This window comes from Dipodomys spectabilis, unplaced genomic scaffold, assembly GCF_019054845.1.
Source record: "Dipodomys spectabilis isolate Male_0828 unplaced genomic scaffold, ASM1905484v1 ptg000147l, whole genome shotgun sequence".
NCBI classification, from domain to species: domain Eukaryota; kingdom Metazoa; phylum Chordata; class Mammalia; order Rodentia; family Heteromyidae; genus Dipodomys; species Dipodomys spectabilis.
Window position 1 is genome coordinate 13765847 of NW_024870824.1, and position 12098 is coordinate 13777944.

Consider the following 12098-nt stretch of genomic DNA (forward strand, 5'->3'; position numbering starts at 1 on the left):
TTTTTTCTTCTAAGACACAGAACTCAAGAGTCTGGCCCCCTTGTCTCATTGCCCCTAACAGTTCTTTTTCCAATGAAACCAGTGGATAAGAACTGGTTTTCTATGGATTTTACATGTGCATATCTATTGTGAATAGTCCTAACTCTTAGTAAGAACTCAGGGTTCCTGGGTTATGGATGCCAAAGCTCATAGTAGCCTGTTCAAAACAATCTGTGCTTTCAATGGGTGAGTTACATCTGAACTGACTTCCAGCCAGATGCTAGAGTTCTCCTGCAAAGGCTGAAAGAAATCTGGTAGGGAAGATGACAAGTTGGATGAAAGCAAAATCATCTTCTCATCAGTGGCGATTGAGGGAAACAGGAAGTAGTTCTGGCTTTTTGCAAGGAGGCCTCAGATACCTCTACATTTCTGTGAAGAGATGCATTTACCATCCAATAGCCACCGCTGTCCACTCCTTTTGCCGTGGCCCAGGCAGTGGTAGGAACTGACATCATCCCTGAGGAATGGGTATCAAGATGGCCCGGCGAGACTCTCAGCTTGTGAACTGCTTTGCCAATGGGATGAGTAACACAGAAGAGGGTAATTTAAAATGCTACCTAGTTATCACAGCTTCGGTGCTCAACTCCACGAGTACTTCCTTTGCTTATGAAAGGGTATATCCAATCTACAGGAAAACATCAGCTAAGAGTGCAGTGAGAGACTGGACTAGGTGAGAGAATTTAGTTCCTTCCTGATCAGATGATAGGAAAGGCCAGGAAAAGATGGATGTAGTAAATTTAGCAGAGCATCGAGGACATCAAGGTGATATCTCACCTGCAATGTCCTTAACATGTTCTCACAAAGAGCAAGAGATCAGGTACCTAGAGTCAAGGCTATTCTGGGCTCTGATTGGGCTATTTCACTTAAAATCAGTATGTTTGCAATACAGGTATATTGACTATACATGTTTCTCTGTTTATTTGTAAGGTAGAATATCTTATTCTGAGAAATGGGGCCAATATGTGACCATTCTCTCAGTTGTTGCAGGAGATTAGACGAATAATTATATGACAAAATACCTAGAAAAATGCCTGTAACATAGACATTACTTACAATATCTCAGTTGTCTTCCTTCAGCTAAATGTCTAAGTTGGACCTTTAGTTTCTTAAATGCAAATGCCAGAGTCTAGGAATGTCAGTCTACAGCTGTGCTCTTTTCACAGAAAATTACCAATATTTTGACAGGACAGGCCTAATATTATTCACCCCAGGTTCATCAGTGCATTTCTGACCAGCACTCATAAAAGAGCTTGGGATTGCCCCTTGGGACCTTGATTCTAATAATGAATACTTGCTAGTGATTTTCAATGCACTCTGGTTATTATGTTGAGTAGCAGAACATTTCCAGTCCCCAGAAAGGTCATTTACAATAGTATAAGGCAGCTTCTTCCCACCTTCCATTTCAGGTTTCTCTGAGAGCTTGAAGACTCATCCATATGCATTGCAATACTAGGATCTAATATTTGCATACAGATACCAAAGCAACTCAAGGAACCAGAGGCAGCTCTCCATCTAAGGACACAACCTCCTTTTATTTCTCCACTGCTTTTCCAGAAACTTCATATTAGAAGCCATTGTCATGCATCTTGCCAGACTTATTCATCCTAGCTTTCCATTTTCTTGAGCACGTGGGTTGGGGGAGGGGGTGGGACCTTCACTTCCTCCCTAGTGGCCCTAAGAAGCTGCAGCATTTCACAAGGCACTCCAATTTCAGGGTCAACACATCTGAGACTGGATTCTTCCTATTTTACCACATTGCTAAGAAATGTCCAAATATCATCATTTGAGTGATTTTAGTAGATAGCTAATTGTGGTTACCAAGATGCTTATGAAGTAGTTTTTGTTCCAATTTCTTTACGCCTAAAGCCAAGATCAGTTTCTTTGTAATGTCTCACTCATTCCTTCAAATTTTGCTCTAGAATGTTCTTTCCCTAAGCATCTCATTTATTCTCATAGTTTTAAATACCTTTAATCCACTGTGATGTCCAATCCCAATTTTATATGTCATTTAAGCAAATGCCTACTCTGGAGTGCTACTGTGAAACCAGATGTCTCACAGGTCCTGTATTCAGTTTCCAAAGCCTGCTTAACCGTTTCCCTGATAAATCCTCTCATTCTTATGGAAAAATCCTGGGATTCATACTTGACAAAACCTTTGCCATTTACAGCCAACCCAGCACTTTAAATAAGTTTGTCACAGTTGCAGTCTTTCTCTATGCAATTCTTTCTCTCCATCTTCACTACTACCACCATCCAAGGTTGCCACAGCAGTGTCTCCTGGTTATCTCTTCACTTTCATTCTTATTCATTTCACACTCCTCAGCCCTCTAATTTCACTTTACACAACAGCCAGACTGAGTTCTTAAAAAACAAACAAAAACAAAGCAACAAAACAAACACCTTGCCATGTGTTGGTAGCTCATGTTTGTAATCCTAGTTCCTCAGAAGGCTGAGGTCTGAGGATCATGGTTCGAAGCCAGCCTGGGTAAGAAAGTCTGTGAGACTCCTATCTCCAATTAAAAAGCTAAAAGTGGAGCTGTGACTCAAGTGTTAGAATGCTAACCTTGAGCAAAAAAACCTTAGGGACAGTGCTCAGGCCCTGAGTTCAAGTCCCAAGACCAGCATACACCACACACACACACACACACACACACACAAACACACACACACACACACACATACACACACACAGACTTTATCACGTTTCTCCTTTCATCAAAATTCTTTAATGGCTTTCGATCCATCTTTGGATAAATTCCAAATTCCTTGTGGTCAAGGAGGTTCAACATGATTTGGTCCCTAAATATCTCTCAGCCTCTTTTTACCCCAACATTAAAAAAATTTTCAAGCAGGCAGACAATTTACTGAGCCAAAGAGGCTTACACCTGTAATCCCAGCTATTGGGAAAGTGGGAATTGGGAGGATAGTTGAAGGCCAGGTTGGGAAAAATATTAGCAGGTTCCCTATCTCAATAAAGAAAAAAGGAGGATTAAAGTCCAAGTCAGCCCTACAAAAACTGTCTATCTTAAAAATAAAACTAAAAGGCTGGGGAAATGTCTCAAGTGGTAGAGCCTCTGCCTAGAAAGAAGGCGGCTCTGAGTTTGAACCCTAGTATAGTGAATATCTATAGATCACTTGGAATTTTTCATTAAAATCATATATATATATGTGTTATCATATTACTATCACCATTTCCTCCCACTAATTATTCTAAATTAAACTACAGGCTCCAGTCTAATTTTATTCCTTTTCACTCTTCCTCCATAGTCACCTTTCTTAATCTCTTCTTAATTCAGAACGGCTCCTTTAATTCTCAACTTAAACTATAGCGGGAGATACTTTCCCTGAAACTTATTTAAACTATACCCCCCTTTCCATGTTATATCTATATTCTCAAGGCACCTGGACCTTTCCCGAATATCATATAACACAATGTATAGCTACTTATTTACTTGCAAAATTATTTGTCTCATGTCTCTATTTTCCCTGCTAGATGGAAAGCTCCCTGAAGACAGAGACCAGGTCCCTACTGGAATGTGCTGTGTCAACTCTGCAAAAAAAGACAATTGATATGAGTAGAAGGAATTAAAGGCAAAACCAATCAGTGATTTAGTTTTGGTGCTGGGGATGAAGCTTAGGGCCTTCCTTACAGCTGATAAGGACTCTACCACTGAGATACAATCACTGGCCTTCAATCTATAGCTTAAAAAAGTTAGCTTGTTTTTCCTTTACTATGTGCACACAGGACAATTCATTAAGGACTCTGAAGAAGGATGGAACTTACTTGTGGCCAAGAACTAGCAGGTACACTGAGGCGATTACTAAATGGCAAGATCCATTGCTAGTGAATAAGTAAAAGAAGATTGTGGGGGCTTTTTAGTGACCACTCACCTACCTCCAATGTCCCTTCCCCTCAAGGCCATCTCAATCAATCAACATACAGTCTAAATCTCAATCAACATAGAGGGAAAGAAAGAGTGCATGTTTATTATGTAACATAGCACAAGTGATCATGGTGGAAAGGAATGCCAGTAGCTATAGTTTGTTGAGCACTGATCTTTTTTGTTTTGAGTTTTGTTGAGATATGCTCCCAGCTTATTATTTTATTATCATATTTAATTTCATTTTATATTTATAATGTCTTGCCTAGGCTGGCCTGGAACTCTCATCTTCATGTCCCTGGCTCCTGTAGCTGGGATTACAGGCAAACACCACCACACCTGGCTTTGGAGTCTGATTTGTATTAGATAATATCCCTAGTGATTTCTCCATATCAAAACATTCTTCTTAAGACACTGTTTCCATTTTATAGCCAAGGAAACTGAGAGCAGAATAGTTATTTTTAAAACATTACGTTTATGTGACTATTCTTGTCCCTACTTGAAAATGTGAGATTAACCTAGAAAACGCCTGTTATGGAGAGAGGGTTTTAGGGAGATCTTACAGAAACCTAAAAATACAGGGGGAAAAATATCCACACATAGATGAGAGAGATTTGACAAATGAATCCTTGCCTAAGAAACCTTGAGCCTCTTGTTTCAAAAGGCCAATGGAACTATCAGGTTGATAGTTTGTAGTCATTCCAACTCCCTATATAGCCCCAAACAGACATTTGTAAATTATCTCTTGAAAGAATTCTACTCCAGATACACTTAAAATCTTTGTGATCTTTCCGGTAGAAGCAGAGATAGTTAAAGGGGGACCAGGCAGCACAGAACTTCATAAAAGCACATGAGCTTCAGACAATCTTGAATCTGAAGATTACATTATCACTGCATCGTGACCTTGGTAAATTATTAACATCTCCTGGCCTAGGTTGCATCAGTGAGTACCCCACTTAACAGGGTTTGGATATAAATGTTACAGTAGAAAGGGCTCAGCATAGAGCTTGGAACACTGAAAATACCCAAAGGTGTTAACTTTAGGAAAGAAGAAATAATAGGAAAAGGTAAAGGAAGGTAATACATTTAATACCCAAAATTTAAAAAAAATCATTGGAAATATGTTAACATCTTTAAGCAAATGTGTAGCCAGCCTTCTTTTTTTGAAAGAAAAGGAGAAAGATAGGGAAAGAGAGATGCTTAGCTGGATAAACATGCCTGCAGCTAGCACTTACAATGCAAATTGAGCTTAGAGTCCTTCACACTAACTACACAGCAAAACCCTTTCAGCCTTAAATAGCATACTGCAGTGTGAAATGATCTGAGCAAAGGGAAGAGGAAAAAAAAAATCAGAGACAAATGTGAAGGAGAATTTGAGGAAAAAACAAAATCCAGCCTGTTGTATCTGCACAGGTAGGAAGAAAATATAGAACCATTCAAGGAAATAGAAAAATAAAGTCAGGTCTCAGTCAATAGGTTAATGAGTTCAAACGCAGAAGGGGGAAGAGAATGTGGGGGAAGAGATCACAGGGATCCGGATCTGAGGCTTGCCAAAGCATGGAAGTGTTTCCTCAGGTGTTCACCTGAAGGGGAGGGGGAGTGTTCTCCCTCACTGGCCAGTATAACCTCATGGATGTCCTCTGCTACAAATAGGTCAAGACCCATAGAACTTCTTGCTGGTATTTATGTAATGTGAGTTCATTTTTTTTTTCTTTTCCATACCTTTATCAGGATTAAAGAAAGATCTGAGAGGCTATTTTGTTTTTACATAGCAGAAAAAATATAAAGCCACAAAATAAGAATAAACGTAAGTATTTGGAAGCAATAAGGAACGAAAACTTTTTAAATTGATTTCTTTTTACCCTGAGCCCTACTACTTAGGCAAGTTCTTTTCCACTTGAGCCACACCTCCAGCTCTTGATTTCTTTTCCTTTACCTTTCTTGTATTCTTCAATTTAACAACTTGTCAATTTATGGGTACAACGTCTCTTGATCAAATCATACTCCTATACTTGGCCCCAATTTGGCCATCTTCTCAGCTCAGTAAATGTCCTTTGCCTGGATAATGTAATACAGAACAAAACAGAAGGACAGTTGTCCTCTTGCTTTGTGGTCATAAACAGTTTTCCCCAAGGCCAATTTCTCTGGTGGGTGTCATCTTTAGACAGGGTTAGTCATAGCTCTCTGGTCCCTGACAAAGCACCACTTACAATCAAATTAGCAGATAAACACAAACAGCAAGTAAGGTCCTCAATATGAGCTGTATACAGAAAAAGCCTCTGCTAAGCTCCTGAAGGCTGGAGCTGGCAACCTTGCTTATAATGCTGTGGACATCTTGGGCTTGATGCTCTCCAGTAGCAGGGGGAAAAACGGAGAATCTATTTTTCCACAGCATTGGGTGTTCTTCCTATCCTAAACTTCCAGAGATATTTACAGAAGATGATGCCACCTTTACCCCCAGATGGTATATTCTTTTTATATTCTCTAGAGCTTAAACTTTTACCCACCCCCATCACATTTCTCCAATCGCCTATTGATTTGATTAGACATTACACAAATGTTAGCCTTCAAGCCTATGAATAATCTTCATATATGCTTTGTACAATGTTCCTAAACCCCTTTCACACCTATTTTCTCCTGAGGATACTGCCCTATGATCATGCAAGACTTTACATGTGTGGCCAAGGCTAAAGGCCTGCAGGTAGAATGTGAAGCAAAAATGCAAAAGTTTTCTCATTTAAATAAAATGTCTGCAGTCGCTGCGGACACGCGCGCGCGTGCACACACACACACACACACACACACACACACACACACACACAGAACGAGATCCACCTGCTGACTTTTCTTTCCCTGCCTGCCTGCACAGCACTCCTGCTAATGTCAGAACAAGCTGGTGGAGAGAGAGAGGGCGGGGAGGGAGAGGGAGAGAGGGAGAGAGAGAGAGAGAGAGAGAGAGAGAGAGAGGGAGAGAGAGAGAGAGAGAGAGAGAGAGAGAGAGAGAGAGAGAGAGAGAGAGAGAGAGAGAGAGAGAGAGAGGACAATTCCACCTCTTGGCAAAGCTCAGTTTGCTGAACCTCTCGCTTTCTGCTGGTTGTTGATTCAGCAGAAACTACTGCTGCAGAATTCATAATGGTGATTTTAAAGGCCCCACCGATCGCGTAGCTCGCCGCACGTGTCAGCCTTGTTCACTCGCCGCTGGAACACCATTTCCCCAGCTACCTTCCCCCCCCCCCTTCTTCTTTTAATTTCTTGCTCATTTACTTGCAAGGGGGGTGGTGGAGTAGGAAGGGACTCGCCCTTTTGCGAAGGGCCTTTTGGGGGTTCGATTGTCTGAGCAGGTGACCTGGAGCCAGAGAGAGCTAGATAGGAGAAGGGGCAGGAAATGAAACCATGCCCTCCCTGCAAACCGCGGAGACACGACCTCGCCGCGCTCGGGGAGGGTCCGAGTGGACCCCTTCCCTTCTTCTCTTCCTCCAAGCCTCACTGGGAGTATCTTAGGGCGAGGTTTATTTGCCTGCCCAGGACCATCGGTCTGGCAGGGAGCCGCGCCCTGAAAAGCCTAATCCCTTAGGGCCCTGGTAACTCCCCGGGGCGCCGGGTCCACCTGCTGCTGAAGGCTGGGCTCGCCTGGCAGAGTCCGGCTGGAGGTGCGGCGCCCTGGCAGCTGCCAGGAGAACCGAGCCCGGGGCCCCGCCCCAGCCCCAGGGCCCTAAGCGGAGTCCGGGCCCCTGAGCCCCGGAGCTGCCCAAAGCGCAACCCACAGCGATCCGCAACTTGCAACCCGGCCCCAGCGGCGGAATGCGGCCGGGCTGGCGGCGTTACCTTCGGTCGCATAGCTGTGGTCGCGCAGGAAACTGTTGTTGATTTTGCGGGTATCAATGTCCTCCTCCATTGACAGCAGGCTTACTTGCGTGGGAACCAGAAGCCGGCAGACAAGTATCCATGATCCCTCCCCGCAGCCAGCCTCACAGGAGAGGGGGGCAGGGGAGCCGGTGGGACTGCACCATGGTCCGAGCCTGAGGAGGAGACGGGGAGGCGGAGAGAGAGAAAAATAAAGATAAAAACCCGGCCAGGGAGCTGTCAGCCTCCTCCGCTCGGGCTCTCCGAGGCTGCGGCGGCTCCTCCCGCGCGCCGTGCGCTCACTTCAGCTCCAATTCCCAGCGAAGATGCGGCTGCGCCTGCCCGCGCCGCCTCCGGGTGCCGAGATGCGCGGTGCCCCGAGGGGTCGGGTCCCGCCCGTCCGCCCGCCCGGGAGGCGCTCACCAGCCAGGCTCACGAGATGCCCAACAGGTTCCTGTGGTTGGCAGCCGCTCCGAACGGCGAAAAGGAAATATCAGAAATCAAAATCGAGATCCCGCCTGGCCCGGGGAAGATCGGGCAGCCGCGACAAAATGGTGCCTCTCCGGACGCAGGCTGCAGTGGCGCGATGGCAGGGGCAGGATCCGGGCTGGCCTGGTGGGGATGCGGGTGCGGGTCCCGCGGGAGGGCGGCTCCGGCGGGCGGGGGGCCGGGGACGCCGGCGGGGAGCTGGGCAGGGCGCTGCGGCCGGCGCCAGCGCACTCGCCCTCACCCGCACGCGCGCACTCGCCGCCGCCGCGGCTGCTGCTGCTACTGCCGCTGCTGCTGCTGCTGTTGCTGCTGCTGCTGCTCGCGCTGCAGGATCTGGAGGCGGCTGGTGCATTCAAGGCGAGGCTCCTCCCAGCCGCGTCAGCAGCCCTGGGACTCGGCCCCCAGCCGCCGTGGTGGCCTGGGCAGCGGCTGCGGCGGCTTGCTGCGGCACTGGGGCGCACGCAGCCGCGAACCGGCCCCTGGGCAGCAATGGGAGCTAGCTTGCATGTGCCCCAGACCCACAGAGACGTCAGGCAGCTCGGGGCTGCGTCTAGGTAGCCCTCAATCACCACCCCTTCCCAATCGCTCAGCTGCCTTTCTCGGGACACCTTGCACCTCCGGGGTCGGGGGTGGGGGCGCGGAGAAACAGACTCCTTTGGGATAGGCTCGAAGTCTCATTTATTTGCTCATCCCTATAGGACGCATTGGGGTCCCCTGTGGATGAAAAAGGGCCAGGCCTGGAACTCGACGCCGCAGAAAGGGTGCAGACAGTGGAAAGAAAGGCTGATCCCATCTTAGCCTCGGTGCCAGAGTAGAATGGAGATGGGGGGTGGGGTGGGGTAGCGGAACTTCCCAACTGCAATCATAAACAATTCCAGAGTGTGAACATCTCACTGAAGGTAGCTGCTGCGTTCAGCAGAGGTGCACAGGCCGAGGCGAGCACACGGTTGAGCTGGAGATGAGTTGGGATCTGGTGGGTATACGCATGCATTCGGAAGAGGTCTCCTCTCCTTCGCCCTTACACCTTGAACTAACAGCTGTGTGGCTCCTCGGTTCCTTTCCGCTGGTGCAGGAACGCCTTCTGCTTGTCCTCAATAAGGAAGGCATGTTGAAGCCTGAGGGAGCCCTGGGCCCACAGAGAACGCCTGCTACACCGAGGGACTTGCACGAGTCCAATGAGCGCAGTGTTTAAGGCCTGTCTTCTTACTTCAACCACAAGGAAAATAAAGACTTCCTTCCCTCCCCCTCACCCCCTCACATTTTCCTAAATTGCAAATCCTGCATTTGAAAGAAAATGAGATCATTATTGTTATGAAACAACCCAAATCATTTAATGAAGCAAACCCAAATTGCTAGAAAGCCAATTTGGAAGAAAAGAAAAGAAAAGATATATCCCTGGTTTCCTGTTGTAGAAGGTGTTCATTTCAGTGGGTGTCACTGTAACATCAGCGAAAAGTCTTGCTCAGTTGAGTTTCATGAGTTTAGCTGGATGAGCCCAGAGGGACCTGGAAGTTAATTATATACATACAATGCTTCGGCTAACACAATTTAGGAAGTATTTGAAGTTCAAAAAAAATGGGAAAAACAAGTCCTTAATGGAGGTTGGGAATTGCCATTCGATTGCCAAGAAGAATTAGATGCTTCTGACAGGTGGAAAACGGCATTTGTCTCTACGTTCAGAAAGTGACTTGCATTTCCCAGGGAAGAGAGAGTAGAGGTATTTCTTGATGTAATTTTGGAGAGAAAAATTCGGCTTCCAGTAGCTCTCATTTTAATCTTCATCTAACGGTAAAATCTAACATATTTGTCCAAAATCTGTATGAGAGATTTAAGAAATAGATCAAGACCAGGGCAAGTTGATGAATCCATTTTAGTTTTCCTTATCTTGCTTGGCTCTTCTGTATGATGATCTGTGTGTGTGACTCAGGCATCAAGACTTCATTGTGTGTAGGTTCACAGTCTCGTTTCTCTTGGAGACTGGTATTTAGTGGAAGGGAAAAGAAGGGCAAAATCCAAGCTCATTTCTTTGTGTGTTAAAGTGATAAGAAGATTGGTCATCTTCAGTTGGAACAACCATAGGTTATGGCAGCAGGCCTTGGGATAGGATGGCAAATGGTCTCGTTTCCCTAAAACACAGCTTGGATTGGAACAGAGGCTTGTGATGAATCAAATAAGGTTGGGTTTATTGGCCAAGCTGAGATAGAGGAATTTTCCACTGTAACCAATGGCAGAAATGTCCTTCCCATAAATCCATACTGTAGGGCTACTAAAATTTCCTTTTCTCAAGTCTCCCCAAATTCTTCCTCCATTTATTCAAAAAGACTCAAGTTCTGAGAAGCCAAATGAGATAGATTTTCTTTCATAAAGTAGCCTTCCATGTTTCTATGCTATGATTTTTTTTCTTTTCTTTTTCCTATGAGCAATGAGCAATGAGCTCCTCCAACTAAAACCAAGACGGAAACATGCCATTGACGGTGTATACACGGTAAATGTCAGATTGTGCAATGCTGGCACCATAAAGGGTCATACGGACTAATCCTCGGAGGACTTATTGATCCATTCTTCCATACATCAAATATTTCCCCAAAGCATCTGGCACTGCCCCCATACTATTCCCCATGTCTTTCTTCCTATTTTAGGCATTATGTAACTTCTACATTATTCCTATTTTCTTTGAGACATTTTATGACCACACCATGGTTCCTACTTCTAATACTAATTTCTGTTCCCACAACGTTTTACTGTTGTTTTCATGATCTATGTTATTTTACAGCATTTGTTGAGTTATCATTGTCAAATACTTTCATTATATTCTCAATAATAAGTGCCTGCCAGTTTGTAGATGCTTAATTGTATTTGTTGAATGGAAATAAATGTTTCTTGAGTGGATAGGTCACTGAATTTCTTTAGTAAGATTTAGTAAAGTTTTATGCCTTTATCCTCACTAAAATTCATGCAAAATTTATATATTGTGAGCCTGAAATTTTCTAGCTTATAACTCCTACTCTTACTGAAATAATTGTCCTATTCATTACAGTCTATATTTATGCCAAATTTTTTACAAGATTGTTCTAGACACAGAGCATACAGCTAATACAAAATGAGTACTTTCCTTTACAGAAGTTAAATTCTATCATCTAGTTCAAAGACCTTGAGTTTTCTTAGTGAAGTAACAGATGCATCATAAAATAACAGATCATTGTCTAGTGTTAAGGTATCAGGCAAAGCTAATTTCCTGCCACTCATGATTGTGTTCTCAAACAAGTTACAAGCTCACTCTCTCTCAGACATGGGTTTTCTTACCTATAGATTAGAGAGGATAGCATCTATTTCATAAAGTTACTGGGAGGATTAAATGAGATGGTGCATGGTGAACATACGTTGCTGTTACTCTGAGGGTTTACTTTCCTTGCCACCAGCCAAATCAAATAATCAATTCAACAAATATTCTCAGACACTATGTCAAACACTACCAAGGAACTGTAGATATTCAGCAACATGAATGCAGTTGATGTCTGGTTAGCTCAGCTCTGATGGAATTTACAGTTTATGTAAAGGGGGCCACAGCCTACAATGGGTGCAGCAGAGGACACTCTGAATGGCTGACCTAATTCAGGCTGGTGCTTTACACAGAAAGAGCCAATTACAAATACATGGCCTTCTTAAGTTACCCAATTCAGCATGACAGCATGTGCACACATTCTTTTTCTATCACCCTTGTCATGGGCCCCCTCCCCCAAGGTTCACCAGTTACCCCCTCTCACTCCCCCCCCTCGCCCCCCCCCCCCCCCCCCGCCGTTAGGCTAGCTCATCCTGTCCACTTAGCACATTAAACATCTAGAATTT

At 44.7% G+C, this 12098-nt stretch overlaps 1 protein-coding gene across 1 annotated transcript in view; it reads right to left on the reverse strand.

Moving 5' to 3' along the window:
• Ppp2r2b (protein phosphatase 2 regulatory subunit Bbeta) overlaps nucleotides 1-8541 on the reverse strand; it is a 282286-nt gene extending 273745 nt beyond the window's left edge. The window contains exon 1 of the mRNA XM_042692063.1: nucleotides 7746-8541. Coding sequence (XP_042547997.1) covers nucleotides 7746-7815 — 70 coding nt within the window. The 5' untranslated portion in view covers nucleotides 7816-8541. The remainder of the gene's footprint in view (nucleotides 1-7745) is intronic.
• Between the last annotated feature and the right edge of the window lie 3557 nt (nucleotides 8542-12098).